The following is an 18,588-nucleotide window of genomic DNA, read 5'->3' as shown; positions in this document are numbered from 1 at the left end:
AAGTCTGGCCAAAGAGGAAGCCCTGGACTGCGTCAGCAGACCGCTCTCTGCCATACACCTTTCCATGCCAGCTCGTGCTGTTTCAACTACACTCATACCTTTTGCATTTGCTCGCACGAGTTCGCCGACAAAGACCGTCGGCATGGAACTCACGCTGCATTTTTGATCACGCTCGGCCATACTCCTCGCCCACACTGCCTCGTCGCGTCGTTTACTGTCACTTACGAGTCACCTGTAACTTAATTAATTCGAATAACAAATTCAACGTTGGAATTTGTATTAATAAACTCCCGTACCTTTTTCTCAACGCGACATTGGCAGTTGTATGAAAAAAAAGTTTAATTAGCGTTATCAATCTTAAGAAACGTTACACATGAAATTGTGAAAAAAAATTCCTCTGTTTGAGGTGAGTTATTTTTTTATGGATCCCAGTAAAATTGCAAGTTTCCGTAGAATTGGCGTCACGACATAAAGGGTAACGAGCCATATATACGTACGCTCTTTCACGCTCTTAAAGGATTCCGTGCAAAGTTGGAATAGCCACGCGATTCGCGATCGGCGAATACCGCCACACCCTTCCGTGCCGCTTCCGCCCTTCGTTGAGAGATGTTTGCAACAAATTGGAACCTCCCTTGCCCTTCCTTCCAGTAATTGGCAAGCGATGCGCTGGGCGTTTTTCTCGGTCCGGCCCCGATCCATAATTGCGACTGAATGACGAACAAACACGCCGTATACACGCATAGATGGAAGTCAACCATCCTAACATTGAAACGATCGGCAACATTCTAAACATATTATTTCTTTTCTATTGGCACTGTGAAGTTACAAATAATTGAAGAGCTTGTTTTCAAAACCAGTTTTGTTTGCCTCTGCAATTCATCGCTATCACACTAAAACTTGTCGGTCAACGCTCATACGGTAAGAGGAGCATCATTATTCGAATTATCTTACATGTTTTTTTTTCGAATTTGTATCCATAAATAATATAACAACGCAATATTTCTATTGAGTTGGATATAAGATAATGATTAAAATATCATCTTGAATCTCTATTCATGATTGAATGCGCGTTCATATTACCACAAGTTCCCAAAAGTTTCATTGCCTCGTTACTTAATAAAGTAAATTCTCTTAATGAAGCGGCTCACGATTTGAAATGTTTTAGATAATAAGATAGTAAGCGATGAATTGCAGAGGCAGACAAAACTGGTTCTGGGAACATGCTCTTCAATTATTTGTCACTTCACAGTGCTAATAGAAAAGAAATAATATGTTTAGAATGTTGCCGATCGTTTCAATGTTAGGATGGTTGGCTTCCATCTATGCGTGTATACGGCGTGTTTGTTCGTCATTCAGTCGCAATTATGGATCGGGACCGGACCGAGAAAAGATAGATAATAAGATGACAAATAATATACGCCGTTCCTCTGTTACACGAATTAATTTAAATATATTTAAATGTCGCGTCGTGACCGACGCTTGGTCCTCGCTTTCCGATACCAATGCGTCCATTACTGTACACGAACATTTATATATACCTACTTTCCACATGATCCGTGACAGTCTGTTTGCGGCATAGAGACATATTGCAAGACGTGCACAAAGAAATTATACGGAGACAGAGAACAGTAACTGGGCGATGAAAAAATGCTAACCGGAAGTTGGCGCTCGCCGTTGCGCCCTGTCATCTCGTGGCTCGTAAAAGCTGCTCCTTCCTCACCTCTTTCCTCTCTATTCGGCTGTTTCTTTGCTCCTGGATCGCCGACCGATGACAGATGGAGCGAAGGCGATCGAGCACGATCCACTCGACCGGATATAATTGCTCGACTACTGATTGACTTTTGCCGAGTGGCCTTTTGTGCAAACTCTATACCGCCTACTTATATCTTCTCGTATCGACGCGACCGAGGTCTCGTATATCCTAGCCTAGTGTAACAACCACTAATTCGAAGAATCGTTCAAGCGAGCAGATTACGCAGCGCTTTACATTTTATTACAAAGTAGCGTGCACGCTATAATTGAGAATACACGGGACAATAGATGATAAACGTTTCCAACGACAATTGATACATTAGTAAAGCTCCAAAGTCAGCATATAATGTAAGACCTGATGAATGTTTATCTGTCAGATTACAATAATTTCCATATCTCTTTTGATGACTTGGGGAGAGCAGGTAGCGAACGCTATACCGTCGCGAGTATCGACGATTCGTAACCAGTTTTATGGAGTATATTGTAATATACCAAAAACTTTCACGTTTCTAATTTGCGTTTTCCCAGCAATTTAACGCCGGCAGTTTATTCAGATTGATCGACATATGATATTGCCCCGCGGCTAGCAATCGCAATGACAAAAACTCGATAGGCTCCAAGTAAAAAGATCACGCACGTGATCGTGTGTGCTGTGCCGTCGTGTATTATTAGCAGGTAGCTTGTTAGGCGGTCGGTTTGTGGATAATGGTAGGTATTACAACACGCGACCGTTATTAACCCCTCTGTGCATCTCTTTCGGCCGCGCACCGTCGCCGTAAGCCCATCTTTATCTCGCCTTCTCGTTTATTCGCTCTCTAAAGAAACACCCCGATACTGGCACAGACAAAACATAAATCATTATTCATAATAAGCTCTCGCGACAAAAAACCTGTACCGACAGATCTTAGCTACGCTAAATAATCGCGGTCGTAGTTCTCGCTCCACCGGACGTCTCTCCCCCTCCGGTTCTTTGGAAGGTCTCGAGATGATCATTCCGCAATTAAAGGATGCCGCTGTGGGGATTCGGATGATTTCTCTTCCACCCATCTTCGAATCTTCGTAAAAAGCACGCCCACTTTATAGAAATATTTACGAAAAAAAAAAAACAGCATCGAATACATTTGAGAGAATATCTGACAGTTACGACCTGATATTTCAGTTGCTTGGTATGATTCAGCGTTTGCAATGTAGTCAAATAATCTAAGAAATTACAGTTACAAATTTTAACGATTTTTATTTATTAGTCCTTACTTTAATCTTAAACACTATCATATCAGCTTGTTTAATGGAGACTTTTAAAGAGATGATCGCATTAAAACCTAGAGTTAAATTGTCATATTTGTCTTAAAATGACGCTAAATTCGGCCGTTGCCAAAATAAAAATACAATACGCAGTTATTCGATTTCTTATAACAATTTGTCGATTTGATAAAGATACTTTCTTCATCGTCGATACGTCTCCAAGTATTTTTTTTGCGACATTCTTGTTTTTTTAGGGTGACCGCGGAGCCCGTGGTAGAAAGGATTTCGTCCGTGCGATAGACGGTTAAGCATGGTGAAGAACACGTCTTCATTTTAGCGGTCAGGAGGTGCCGGTGACATTCCAGGGATCTGCAATGCGAACTGAGCGGAAAGGACGCGACCCCGTCCCCGGCCGCAATGGCACGAGGGGATCGACGTCCTGGAGGGCGTCGCCGTCCTCGCCGTCCTCGTCGTCCACGTCGTGTGGGTCCAAGCGTTCCGGACATAGCACCGCGTCCCCGCGATCATCGGGGTTTTGCTGCCGCGCGACCCGAGTTTTTCGTGCGGCTCTTCTCTGGCGGTAACTCGAGGCCAGGCAAGTCAGGAGTGCATTACACGCAATTAGACGCCAGGGTGGCCCCAAGGTATGTCCGACAAACGGCCCTCCTCCTCACCTCCCTCTACTACATCGCATCGCGTCGTTTTCCTCCTCGTTTCTCTCTTCGTCGCTTCCACGCTACGCAGTTCACCCCGCACTCGTTTCCCGGTGACCCTTATCGGGCTATCTTTCCTTTTTGTGTTATGATACCTCGAGAGTACGAGAGATCGATTCTCCACATACACAGATTCTTATTTCTTCATCGGGATGCACATCGTATTGTCGTTCGTGTGACCCTCGTAATGTCGTTCTTAAAAATTGTTATTATTCTAAGCGGCGATCGTAGTAAGATCACTGATTGAAGTGCAATCATTATTACTATTGCTAATTATTGAGACCGATTGGAGAATGGACAGAGGACATAAACTCTATTACGTCCAATTTAATAAAATCGAGAAACAAACAACAGTGGAATCATTTAACAATTTTGTGTTATAGATTTCTATTAATTTTACATGGGGATATCATCTATTTGCACATTGTTCGTACACACCGAATCTTATGGATAAAAGATATACATTTAAATGAGATATTTCGAAAAGTATCTTAAAATAGAAATATCAGTTCTATATTTTTATACTAAATTGTAAACTTTGTTGCAATTGTAACATCCGTTATTAAGTTAAATGGTAGCAGGCATTCAATAGTTCTAATGTGATAGCTTTAACGACAAATAAGGGTGTGGTATGCGTGTCGGTCACTTCTGCGTCTGCAAAAATGAGCGTCTAATTAAATTTGTCTGTGTGCGAACACGTGTTTCACGCTCTTACAAATAGTCAATGGAGGCTGCGACTATCGTCGAACCGCATGGCGCACCGTGCTGTCGTCGCGTAAGAGTGAGATACGATCTATGTTGAGGGGGAAGAAGAAGAAGAGAATGAATGGGGAGGGTAGCGAAGGAAAAGACTTACGTACATAAGAAGCGGTGGCACCGTTTAACACGGGATGCACTGGCGCGCTTTAAGTGTAATTACCATTGGCGTAATTAATTTAGCTAAAGAGCCGGCATTAATTTACTGCGCGTGTTTGATTTTTCTTCCCTCCGGATGCTCTTCTTTTCTTTGTTTGCGTTTCAAGTGTAGTTGCGTATGTCAAGTTTTCTTCTTCCGGAACTCGCGTCTGTGTTTTTCGCACTTCTTTCGTTTTAAGCCTAATCTACAATGTGTTCCCTGCGTCTAGAAACATTCTATTTTGTAGTCAATAAACACGTTTAAAAAATTTGCCCAAGGTGATAAATTTGTATTACATATTATACATTGCATAATTGTACATTGTCGACACATTTTTTAAGCGTTTTGATTTGTTTATGTAAAGTAGAATGTTTCTAGAACAGAAAACACATTGTAAATTAGTCTTTAGTGTTTCTTTGACTAATTATGTTCAAATACAACAAATTTTTAAAAAATCACAAAATTTAGAAGATAATTCAACAGTTTAACGTGCTTTGTGTTGTTTCGTTAAGATGGTTTCGCTAAAAAATATATTTATAAGTTGTAGAATACAAAATAATTATACAAATAATGCATTAAAAATATAGATTGCACCATTTGATAATTGCATCGACCGATAATTTGTGTTGCAATTTGATTTTTACTACTTGCTCGATAATCCAGGTCGAGGTAACCGAAACCTTTGCTATTAAATGCGTGTATACACTTTACACGCATTGGTAAGAAACTCAGGCAATTTTTGCAGACCGCACAGCATGCGATGCATCATCAAAAAAGCAAACGTGTGTGAATGACGCGAAATTACAACCCAAACACGAGACCGTGAAACGCATGGTTTATTACGGGTGGCGCGTCGGCCTATTGACAGCAAATAAGTTGTTGAAAACTCACCTATTAGCATTTTTTATCTATTTCTATGTGAAAATAATTAGCTCTTTTGTTATTCATAAAGAAAAGAGTTTCGTTAGGTTTTCCTTCAACAAAAATGTCGTTTCGAATGAAAAATAAGTTCTCGTTAGAAAATGACTTTTACTAAGAGAGAAAGTTTTTGTTATCCCACCAAATTCTTTTTCTCATATTGCAGCCACATATTTTATCTTGTCACTTTCTAATATTAAATCCTCCTCGTTATTTTCCTTCTTTTCCACCGTTGCCTAATTCAGAAGTTAACTTTCATAGTCCCATCTGTGCATATATTCCTTTTTAAAATTCTGCATATTCTTTTCTAAGTTTTATCTATTTTATATTCTGTTTTATGTTCTGTTCATTTTACGTTCCGAGTGTCATGCTTTTCTGACAGGTGTACACGTGATAGCAGACAGTTTTGCTGACATTTATCTTTTACGTTGACTTTGTTTCTTTTACGTCCTTTATAATTATTCTGTTCAAAACTGATCTTGTGAATAAAGACATTTATAAAAAATGTTTTCTTGCTTTTTAGTAGAATTTAATCCGCGTTTATCTTCTTTTTTCTATATGCTTAAAAAAGAATATTTCTTTCAGTAATGTTTGCTTAAGAAAAAAAGTCTATGTGAATACTATTTATATGACCTAGTTTAAATACATATAGCTTTTCCTATAAAACTATAGTCATTGTGACAACGTATGTTCCGGATGTAATCGGCAAAAGACATGATAAAGAACTAATCGACACTATGCGTTTAAAGGGCGCGATCGCAGAGTCCATTGGCACTGGTTGGTGGTCCAATTAGTGCAGTATCCGAACGTACGCGGGGTGGCTGAGCAATTGTCGCAGTTGAGCCGCCATATAAATTTCTCAGTACGACCGTCGGTAGGCCGGTTGACTGGGCTAACTGTGCACACACAGTGAACTTTCTTGCGTGGTCGCGCGGTGCTCACCGCCGGCGCGGTCGCTAAAGGATATTAAACGCCTTCCTTGTAGGCTGACCGATGATTGCACCGACGACAGTTACTATCTGGAAACTGCCGCCTCGTGTAAAACGGCAGGGACACAGACCGGCTATACAGTTAAACGTCGCCTAGCAACAAGGTTGCCTTTAGAGCAACGTTGAATGCGACGCACCCCGTGTTCTCACGTCTTTGTTACTTACTCAAATGATAGCGCTGATAGTTTCTTACAAGCGAAAATACCTACTGCTGAAAGAAAAAGTCAGCAGTATGATACAACTAATTGAGATAACAAACTCTAACCATTGACAGTTTCAAGCATATCTTTGCACATTATTTTATGTGGACATGAATTTTTGCATTTTCTCAATTAAATCATATCATTGCTCTCGCGATTACGTGCTTAATGTATTACGGAATTTATTTCTGTCGTAAATATGTAAGAATTACGAACGGAATTTGTAGATGTACGTGTGTCATGTAATATAATGGCATTGAATGTTTTATATTAAGCATCGCTTCGAAATAATGGAAATAGTAGCTAAGATCTGTCAAGGTGAGAATTTACTTGGCAACGCGTGATGAATGGTTATGTATAGAGGAGAAACTGGTATATGTATCTCTGATGTCAGATACCATTTGCCATACGAATCTTTTTTATTATAATAAAAATAAATGTAATATAACTATCATTCACACGTAATTCGATTTCATCACTGAAATCAATGGCGTTAGAAGAGAAACGTAGGAGAGAATAGTACTCTGACCTCTTCTGAACAGAAAAAAATGCAGATTCGCGTAGGAGTGTCTGGCGTTTGGCCAAAGATCGCTCTTCTGTTGGCTACTTAGCTAGTCGTTTCGAACTGACTCGCTGAATAGCTTTTGGTTATCCTACGACCACCTAGCATCGCGAAAAGTTACTGTTTGATGTGAGTGAGTTTCGCGTGATGACGATTCGCGTACGGTGTTAAACTGCTACTTGATCCACTGATTTCACGATCTCGTAACATTCGGTATGTAAATGTGATATGTGATATAATAGAGAAAATAGAGATTTGATCACCGCAGCATCGTGACTTGTGAGCACTAAACAATGCAATGTATATATGTATACTAGCGTACTGCGTATCAGTTTTGAATTTAACAAATGTAACTCGCAGTTTTCTATAATATTTAACTGTATACTCCGATATTGGAGATTCTTGAAAGTTCGTAATACTTGATAATTCATTACAGTCAATTTTTCTCAATAGTTGAATTACGATTAAGTATATGCACGCTAAATTGACACAACTAAAAGTAGATAACAAATTGTGGCTCATTGTGGAAACTTATTGAAAAAATTGACAATAACGTTTTACAAAACTTATATGATAATATAACATTTCTGATATTACATGCACTGACAAAATAAATATTTCAAATTGTGACGTCTATGCTACTATAATGCAATGTATGGACCTTGTGCTAAATATATTCTCTCGATTGTGATTTACATGGAGTGCACATAAAGAAAAGATGAAGTATAGAAGAACGAGATAATAAATATCAATAAAAATTATGATGGTTTCTTTCTATTCTTGCAATAACATTTTTTATCTCTGTTTATAGTAAATATTAATTCACATTGTATTAACATTTGTTCATAGTTAATATTCAACGATTTTATTAATATGAAATATTCGTTTTTTAAAGGTACTTCTTCATATACCATGGAAGATACTTCTTCATATACCATGGAAGAGGATATTAATTCAGTGAAAAAATGTAATCATCAAAGCTGTAAAAGCAAAGAAAAGCCTGGTATAAGAAAACTTTTCAGGAATGGTAAAGAAATTAACATTATAATGTGAAAATAGAAATATGACGAATTTCGTTTTATCAAATTTAAACATTTTGTTATTGTAGCTTGGCGTAGAATGAAGATTGTGAGTGGTGGAAGCAATCGCAGAGAATCAGATAATGATGACACACACTTATATCGTACGTATATTTTTACTTATTTACGAAGACGTTAATTTGTTTTAATAATATTTATTAAATATTGCAAATTTAAATGTATTTTTTATATACTTAAAACAGTTTAATGTTGTAAGTATATAATGCCATGCCATTTGTCAATATTGTAGCAACTGTTGATATGTAGAACATGCAATGCAAGATAATTTTAATTAAATCAGTTCTTAATTCTTCCATTTGTAAGTTTATTAAATGTGTCCAATGTAGGATATATTAATTAATAAAAATACAAATATTACAGAAAATATTTTCAAAATGTTTAGAAATTCTAAGTAACACTAAACACATTGCCAGATGTCAGCACAAACCACTTTCTCGCACTAGCTTATCTTTACCAACGAATGGTAGTCAAGATAGCAATAAATGTGATAAAAGATTATATTGCCTAATGCGATAACAACACTTTTCAGCTATGTACAACAAAAAATTTTATCATAAATTATTTCAAATTATTGCATTTTATATAAAATACATATATCTAAAAGAGAAAAAGAGTACTCTCTCTCTCTCTCTCTCTATCCCTAATATACTCTTTAAAAAATATAAAATACAAAATATAAATCATTATAGTATATTGTTACAAAAATGTAAATATATATCTGCACTATAATATTGTAAATTAATAACATAATTAATAACAGGACTTTTTGATAACGCCTCAATATTTTATTAATTATATTTTTTATTTACATATACATATATTGTAATTCTCTCTCTTTCCCTCTCGCACAAACTTACACTCTAACGAAAATATTTCTAAAAAATGTATCACTTAATTAGGTACTAAATGAAAATTTATTCATATAAATTGTACTAGTAGTAAATATATCAATTACGTGAATTTATACTATAATTATATAAATGCAATTTTTTAAATTAATAGTTTATAAGCGCAAAATGCTACTAATGCGACATTCATGTAGATATTATATTATTAATGGTATCATTTTTTTAAAACGTTTCAATATATCGATTTATCTTTCGGTATAATATGTATGAAATATTCACATGTGTTCTAGAACTTTGACATCAGAGTCAAGAGTTTCTCTTGGTTAGAGTTTGCAGTTATACTTAGAGTAAACTGTTAAATTTGTTTAGGAAACTTTAATGTAAATAAATGCATAAACCGTTATTGTATTATTCATGTATGGTATCCCAAATTGGCACATTTTTTACAATTAATATTAAAAACTGTATAATACAAACTATGTAACATGCAAAATTTATATGATATGCCAACTAATACACGAAATCATGATATATTGAAACAAAATGTAATAGGCAATACAAGTGCTTTAGTCTACATATTGTAACAGTATTAAGAAAATTTTATATATTCTTGAAATGCTAAATTTAGTACTTGGTGAATTTTGCAGCAAGAAAGTACAGATATAATAAATGAAGATGTAACTGTCAAGTCTCTAATGTACACAATATGAGATGTAAATTTTTGTGGATATTTTTCCTACGATATTGCGCGAGAAAAACAGGTGTAAGTAGAGAGAAAGAGGTTCAGACTATATCATGCACATCATTAATAATAACGCTGAAAAATATATAAACATGAATATTCAGAGAGACTAATAATGATCATCTGACACAATCCTGACAAATAATAATTAGGTATCGTAATAATGCAACGTTTGTTCTATTATTCTTACGTTTGTCTCATCAATTTTGAAAATATCTAAAGTATTTTCATTTATATATTACATAAAAACTTACTCTTTCCAATATTTAATCTTTATAAGCTTTATCAATAAAAGGATATTATTAAATTGAGTGGCCAATATTTATTAACTTTACGTTTTTGAAATTTTGTTATGTATTTCTTTCTAAGAAGTAAGTTATAATTACATAGGAAAAGCTGAAAAAATTTTAATAGTATTTTCTTAATTATTTAAGCATCATACTTCGAGTATAATCTGCTTTACAGACTTCAAAGTAACGTTAAATTTTCACTTTGTGCAGGCTAAAATTTTGCTTGAAACGTGTTATAGTGGTTTTCCACAATTATTTATCTTTTTAAGAGAATTATATCAAGTAATATATTCACGACAATTCTTGCTGAGCTTTGCGAATAAAATCGTGAATAATAATATGCAGGGTAAAACTGTCCTCTAGTTTGCGTGCAAGATTCGCATCTGACTGTGCCCGAATTTATTCTTAGAATTTATATCGTGACTGTCTGTAAATTGTTCTTATCTGTTAAAAAATATTTGTTTAACAATTTATAAAAAAGATATGTGAATATTTTTCCTTTCATACAACTTCGAGTATTGAATTTTAGGCAGTTATTAAATACAATACCATAGTAGTAATTTCAATAATAATTTTAATAAGTTTTTCTAAATCAACCACAAGCAAATTCTTTTTATTCTTAAATATATATATATATATATTTAGCAAAGAATTCTATTAATTAATAAAACTATCTCTACTTTTTTTCTTGTCCTCGCGTTACATTTTACTTTTACACTTTTATCGTTTCTTAAGTCACTTAACTGTAACATAGACTAGTTATTTACAACGTCATGCTCGTTAGTTATCTTCAAGTTTTTCGAAAGAAATAAGATCGCGTGAGAATATTTCACGGCGTTCTCAGCTTTTCTTAACTTCTCCCTTCTCCCTTGGTATTTTTTCCTTGTCCTAAGACGTCTGAATCACCAGCGAGCAGAGGCGTTGTACTATTTATCTCCATCCTGACGGTCTCCTTATCTAACCGAAACGACTTCCACGTCTTGCCATTAATTCCTGCCGGGAGCCACAATTAACTTCGCTTCTGGAGCGAAAATGAAAAAATCATGCTGATCCTTAACTGTCTATAGTCATGCTTTCCACCGTCTTTCTTTTATCATTTTAGCTGAGGTATAACCATAAATAATGCAAAACGTCATCTGAGAAATTACATTGTAGGAACCCTTTGTGGAATGTTTAATATAGCCCCTGGAGGATATTTTACATTTCATTATTTCATATCAATTTGCATAATTGAATGTGAACTTGAATATGCAGGATGAGAAATGGTGCCGCATATAATTTACACGTTTTCATTTTGTTGGAATTATTATTTTAGTGGTTATATTTGGCAGTTCTTGAAATTCTAATTTAATATAATTTCTATTAGCCTACGTATTAATCCATCACATTTTGATATTTCCAATTTTTGAATTTAAAATATATATTAGTTTCGAATAAGCTTTTCCATTTATTATCTTTAAGCACCAATAAGAGCAGATAAGAAAAATAAATGAGCGAGATGAGTAGTTAATATATGATAATTGTAATCAACATGTAAGTTCCGAAAGCATTTGAGGAAATCAGCTTTAATGAAGATAATGCTAAATTTAATTGAAGTAGAGTGTAGTAACGAGAATAGAATGGTACTCAACATTTCCTACGCTTAAGGATGTTCCTCATATCAACTTTGACACTTTGTTTAGATCAAGTGTTTTAAACAAGCAACAATCATATTACATATTCAAGGTAGATTATTTCATTCAAAGTTGCTTTTACGCTTACAATTGTTAGAACACGTAAACATGTCGTAATCAAGTATGTACATCCACAGCGTTTATGCACTAAATGCAAACTAAATTATGAAGAGCACCTGTCATTTAAAGAGTTCTCGTGGGCTGAAGCAACCATGAATAATGTGCATTGGAGTAAAAGAGCACTCTCTGATATGCTTGTTAGCACTCGACACAAATGCACATGCGATAAAGTGTTTCACAGTACTTAAAAAAAATGTTTTAATATGCTGCCGAAGAGTATAGAAATAAAATTGAAATAAAATCTTTTATTAAATAAATTAAATTAAGGCTATTTAACTGAAATGATTACACGCTTCAATTGTTTCACTATTTCATATTCAATTAGTAATTACGATTATCATATAATAATTTATAAAAAGATTGTTTTTTAAGGTAAGGTATTATATAATAATTTATAAGAAGATGTTTTTTAAGGTATTAAATCGTTTTAGTAATAAATGAGGAAATTATTATTGAACGATCCTCAGCCAGGCTAAGGAAATATTTTTCGCAATAAATTTTTTTAATTAGAATTTGCCAGTTTGGTCGTTTAATAATAATTTCCTCATTTGATAATTATTCACTGGCGACAATAAGTCTTTATTCTCATTATTTTATTAATTTTTTTAGTAAACTGCTGTATTATTGTATACAACAAAGTGATTATTAAAATTTAATATTATGATAAATTTTTCGAATGTCCATAAATTGAGTACCACAGGATATACTTTTTAACTTTCTATAAAGTATCAAGTAAATATCGTAAATCTAAAGCCGGAATTTGACGGAAGTTAAGATTATGTCCCAAACCCATCCTTTTACGTTTCACCGATTTCAATTTCTTTGCTTCGTTGGCGTCAATAATTCTGGAGGAGCGTGATATAGTTGACAGAAGCCAAATGGAAATCGAGGGTTGCAAAGGGAGATAAGCCATTTATCCGCTTTCCTCAAAGTTTACGGAATATAAACGTGTGAAAATATATTAGCATAGATCCATGATCCACTTTTCCTAAGTGGTTCAAAATTGAAAGGCGAAAGCTTTCGCGAAATTAAAAAAAAATATTTCTCTCCGGCCACGAGCATTTATGACTACTTTGAGTGTATTTCCACTGATAAGCTGCGGTAAATATTATCTAATATTGGTAAAAACTTTACTACCTAGCGTGTGTGCTTTGAGTATATTTTTATGGAGTTGTAGATTCTTTCGAAAAGCGTTTTGATATTATTTAATATATTCTAATGCAACAAAATGCAGTTAATTTTCAACAAAGCATGTTCAATATTATCAAATTCTTATTGTATAATATATACATGATCTTAGGTTGCCCCAAATTGTATCCGAATTCCAGATCAAAGAGAGAAGTACTTTGATATACTATGGTCTAAATCGGTCCCGTAATTGCCTCGCCATTGCCACAATCCAAATTTTCATTGGCAATCGGTAGCTTTCGCATTAAAGCCACTGCGGTTATCGTAAATTGGGGCAGACTTGAGAGCGTATGCAGCGGTCACAGATTTTGCCACTTGGGAACTTCCGGTATCGCGCTGCGGCGATACAATTTGAGAGGCAGATTAAAAGTGACCCTGGCGGCTTAGAGCATCGACCTCCCAAATGCTTTAACCTTTGCCACTTGCACATTCCATCGTACATCGCGATAGGAACTACGAAGTTTACGCGACATGTGATGCCGTAATATAAATTTATGATTATATTATTATACCGTACATTCTTTTGAAATATACATATATGTACAGAGCATAATTTTAATAAAAATATATTTCATATGTTAAAAAAGGTTTCTGAAAAAATCACGTTTCTAAATACATTTTTATCTTCAATCTTTTTCCCCAACGCAGAAAGTAGATAACATACCCTTAACCGGGTCACCATGTTGAATCCGTCGGCTTACATTTTATTACAACGAGCATATTTCTACACGATACACGAAGACAAGCTCTGCCCTATGTCTATTCTGTACTCCGTCGACCGTCTATACAACCCTACAGCTTTAGTCTGACTTTAGTTGGTACTTTATCACCTTCATCTCCCGGGAGAACTTTTGCAATTAACGCTGTGACAACTAGAGAATGTTAATTTGAGCAAGTTACCGTCAACCATTCGTGATAACGAAAACCTTCCTTTCGCCCGCGACACCGGCAATATGATTACTTTCGTCTTCCATATAAGATGGTTTGTTCGCCTATCTCTCGTACCTCACAAAATCGTCAGAAAATACTTCGGAGCAACCCTCGTAATTATCGGAGATCGACTTTAAAGTTGTCAAAGTCTTTTTTTAACTCTTTTCTGAAATCGCGGTATTAGGCAACTCGAGATATACCAGCGCCGGAGTTAAGTGGGCGAATTTCCGTAACGCCACTTTATCCCATACCTTAGTGCCAAATGTTCCCGGAAGCTCCCCTTTAATCGAGGCGCGGAATTTCACTCCATATTTTTGGCGGAGCTTCGAGCGCCAACATACGCGTTGGCGAACTCGTCGACATGATGTATTCTAAGCACGAACAAGTGGGCTACGTATCATCGATTTCTCGATGAGAATAAAATCCATGCATATAACGGCCACGCGGCATATCGAGCGTCGCACATCCCCGGAAATTGGCGGATAAAGCGAGTAAAATGGATCGCGCGCGCGCAATTTTATGGGAAATCCCGTAGTTGTTCCTCCTTATCCCTTAGCCAAACACAGGACCGCGGTTTGGTTTCATCACAGATGCTCTTATATCTGTCACCGCAAATTGCACTGTGCCATCTGATGCTCGTGAAACAAATGACCATGCGATGATGTACATCCGTTACCAATCAAGCGAGATAAATGATGAGAAGTCTACGAAAATATTCTCATATCATTCTCACGAATACGATAGAAAATTTTAAAAGTCCAAGACAAGCGAAGAAATAAAAAAACTGTTATAATATGGTTAGAATTAATGATTAATAAATTAATTAACATTTTTTAATATAAATTTCTGAAGACAAAGAGTATTACAGCGTGAGTAACTGTCAAAGTATTTTTGTTATATGATATATGTAAAATTCTACATCGTGTCGCATTGCGCAATTTTACAATGCATATAGTTTTGAAAATGTTTACGTTCTTTTGCATATATGTATAAAAATTAATATTCGCACGTTTTATTTCAAACCTTTCTTGATACCTATATGTATACACTGGACCAATAAAATTTTATCAATAGATTTGATTCGATAATGCTTCTATCCCATACAAAAATATTATTTTAAATCTGCTCTTTGCAAAGCTATTTGAAAAAAGTGGATAGCGTCGTGCGAAGTACATTTTATAGATATTCCCGTTTGCGTAAAATGTCTCTTATCTTTATTGGATTTCATGAAAACTTGATTGTAATCTCAATGATTGTAATCTCTGATTGATAACGACATAAAGTTATGTGTTATAAAACGCAATAGTGGCCATAACTATTTCAACGTTACAAAAGTCGACATATCAAAGAAAATATATCTACATTTAATTTTTATTTAATTCCTATACAGTGATTGACCCAATACAATAGTATCAAAATATATCTCAATCTATAGAATGTATTGATACTTTTCTTTAAAGCGTTTCCTTAGGGCCATATTATACATTCATAAAATATCCATTAATTCTTGTTTCAGAATTTATTAAAATTTTTTAATATACAAGTATAATAAAATTGAAAGCGTCACGTATTTGTATGCGTATCAAGTTTTCATCACGTACTACTGGACCAATAATGTCTCTGTCATGAGGTTGCCAAGACGACTACCGACATTCTGCAGGACGTAGCAAACTGAATTGTGCACACGTCCACGTTATAACAGTACGAGCCAATCCAACTCAGCGTTGCGGGGAAGATAGAACCGGAAATAGACACGGTTTCACGAGAGTCTCGTTTGGCGAGCTGAAAAAAGCGAAGCTTGTGGCCAAAGGAGTGAATCACGCGATGCACTCGAGACCCAGGAAATAAAAGCGGAAATTGTAGAGCTCAGTAAAATTCCGGTGAAAAAAAATTCACACGTATGTGAAGTCAAATTATTCGAAAAAAATATCTAACTAATTGTAAGATATTCAACTAAAGACATTTAACTCACTCTGGAACATATTTTAAAATATAGTTTTTAAGATTTTAATTTAAAGTTATCCAGAAACTTAAATTTCAAATAATTTGATAACAGTTAAAAATTTTAGTTTTGAATTTGCAACTTTGTACTATCATAAAAGATAAAAATTTGTTTCATGTGAATATTTCAATCAATTTATTCAGGGAATACAAATTGCACTTAACTTTCAGAAAATAATATGCACTCTCGCGATGAAGAAATAGGGAATAGATATTTTTCTCAAAAAGGGTTGGAAATTTATTGTCGGTTGTTGTTATTGGATAAATTTTCTAAATTAAAATTAAACAAAAATATGTATAATTATTATTTATATGTATATTATTATTTATAATTATACATATTGTCCGGCATATTGTTTAAATCTCACGCAAGAAAAATTTAATTTATTTCATGTAATATATTTTTACCAATCTTTTTCGGTTTTAATTTGATTTAAAGACATGAGAATCATAAATTACTAGAAGAGATTTGGAAAACGATACTCCATTGTAAGATAATGGAAGTACCCCTTTATTCGATGAAACGTTTTCATCAAGTGAAACAGGGCAGCTTTGATATAGCAAGTTTCGTAGACTTACCTTTTAAAAGATGCAAGAAGCAAACTTTCATCGTGTCATTACTGTTAAATGACGTAAATGAAGATGGCGAAGTTTGATTTTGTACTCTGCAGAGTCTCATAATTAATTACTACTTTCTCTATTCTTATGTATCTTCGCTTTTGTATTTGTTCTTTTACATAATATATTAACAGATACACTCAAATATGTAATAATTTGGTATTCTTTAATAAATTTTATGCAATTTAATAAATTTAAATTGTTAAGTGATTTCTAAAATGAGTATGAAAATTTTCGATGGCTACATGCGTCGAAAACGAGAACGAAATATCTGTGCCTAGTATCGGAAATCGGGTCGGATTGAACTCTTTACATGGTTTCACATTTCAGTTCGGAAATATAGCTACAAATCAGAAATCTTACTGAGATTTTATTGATATAATATCTATCGTGATATTTTCCTGCAAATCGCAAAATATGACTGTTCCTTTTTTATTCGATATTCATAAATTGTAAAGCTTATGTTAAAAATGTATTCCAAAAAATATATTTAATTACAAATGTTAAATTATACTAAAATTTTGTTTATAACAATGTAAATAATAATAAGAGAAACATCCTAGATATATTTTAGATAAGATTGTAAAGTTTGTATTATTTTTGTTTTTCACGTTTTCTGTATACATACATATATTTTCTACATTCGCTTTATTACGCATCGACACTTGAACAGCAAATGGATAACTGATTTCACGCTATATCAGATAATTGAATTTCTCCTTGTTTGGTTCGGCCCTTGAGAATTATCGACATAGATTCCAATAAATTACTTGAGTTGCACCTATTTTTCTCAGAGTTCTGATTTCTTTCTGTGAGATTTCGCATACCGATAATGATTGGATGTCATTTTGCCGTTTATAGAAAATTGGAAAAAATGTCATGTTTAGATAGAGATCACTATTCTTGGTTAAATTCTTTTGAGTTGTAATTTCCACATAATTTAATTTTCCCAAGAGATTATTTTTAATACAATTACAATTTTATTACTACTTTAATACTATCGTCCATTTAAATACAGTAATTATAACATATTTGAGACAATTTATAAATTATGAATTTCTAAAAATTTTTTAGTTAATATAAAGTCTGCATTTTTTTTTAAGTACAAGTATAAAATTTACGTAAAATAGAAAACATGATATATTTTTCCTCATTCTAATATAATAAAAGTAATAGAATTGTAAGAATTAGTTAGTCACATACGCGTATTTGTCAGCGTGTCTTACGATTTGTAAATTTTATTGCGAACACTCATGCAGTCTCTGCATGAAAATGTGGAACAAAATGGTCTTAATGCACGAAAATCTGCATTACAAACAACAGGCCATTATCACGTTTTTTACGCCTTTGTTTTCCGCATTTTTGCGTTCGCATTCAGTGCAGCTGTGTGAGCCGAAAGTAAATTGTAGTTTTTACTGCCAGATAAATATTGTTCTCGCCAACTGCAGACAGGTACGAAATCGAAGATTACATTTCAAATAATTCGATTACCAAATGGCAATCGTTATCGTAGCGCACAGGTGATGCAATAAAAAATTCTATTCGCTATTACAAAGTTAAAAGACTTGTAAATACTCTATGCAAAAATCTGTATCCTGGTTGCATATTGTTCTCCATTTGAATTTTTATTATTATCATGTAAATTTTACTTGTCACTTTTATAAGAGACACTTTTTACGTGCGTACAGGTGCGTCAATAATAAATGTGCAGGATGTAAAAATTATATTTTACAAATGAGGAATTTCAACTGGCATTACATGTTGCGATCGTAGATTTATCGAGACGTTTTATTGTCATGGTTTGTGA

General features: G+C 34.3%; 1 protein-coding gene across 6 annotated transcripts in view; it reads left to right on the top strand.

Annotated features, from left to right (window-relative positions):
• The first annotated feature begins 7,504 nt into the window (after nt 1-7,504).
• Nucleotides 7,505-18,588, top strand: part of LOC105568004 — a 74,764-nt gene continuing 63,680 nt past the window's right edge. The window contains exons 1-4 of one of the 6 annotated variants that reach the window (XM_012023336.1): nt 7,505-7,571; nt 8,167-8,298; nt 8,380-8,454; nt 15,793-17,243. In XM_012023336.1, the coding sequence (XP_011878726.1) occupies nt 7,565-7,571; nt 8,167-8,298; nt 8,380-8,454; nt 15,793-16,010 (432 nt within the window). In that variant the 5' untranslated portion in view covers nt 7,505-7,564 and the 3' untranslated portion in view covers nt 16,011-17,243. Of the gene's footprint in view, nt 7,572-8,166; nt 8,299-8,379; nt 8,455-8,731; nt 8,941-12,061; nt 12,489-13,372; nt 13,490-15,792; nt 17,244-18,588 lie in introns of those variants that run through there. The other 5 variants (XM_012023340.1, XM_012023341.1, XM_012023342.1 and 2 more) reach the window with 5 other exon arrangements.

The sequence above is a fragment of the Vollenhovia emeryi genome, unplaced genomic scaffold (genome assembly GCF_000949405.1).
Source record: "Vollenhovia emeryi isolate VEMERY1.0 unplaced genomic scaffold, V.emery_V1.0 DF939132.1, whole genome shotgun sequence".
Lineage (NCBI taxonomy): Eukaryota > Metazoa > Arthropoda > Insecta > Hymenoptera > Formicidae > Vollenhovia > Vollenhovia emeryi.
This window is presented reverse-complemented; position numbering and strand designations above follow the sequence as displayed.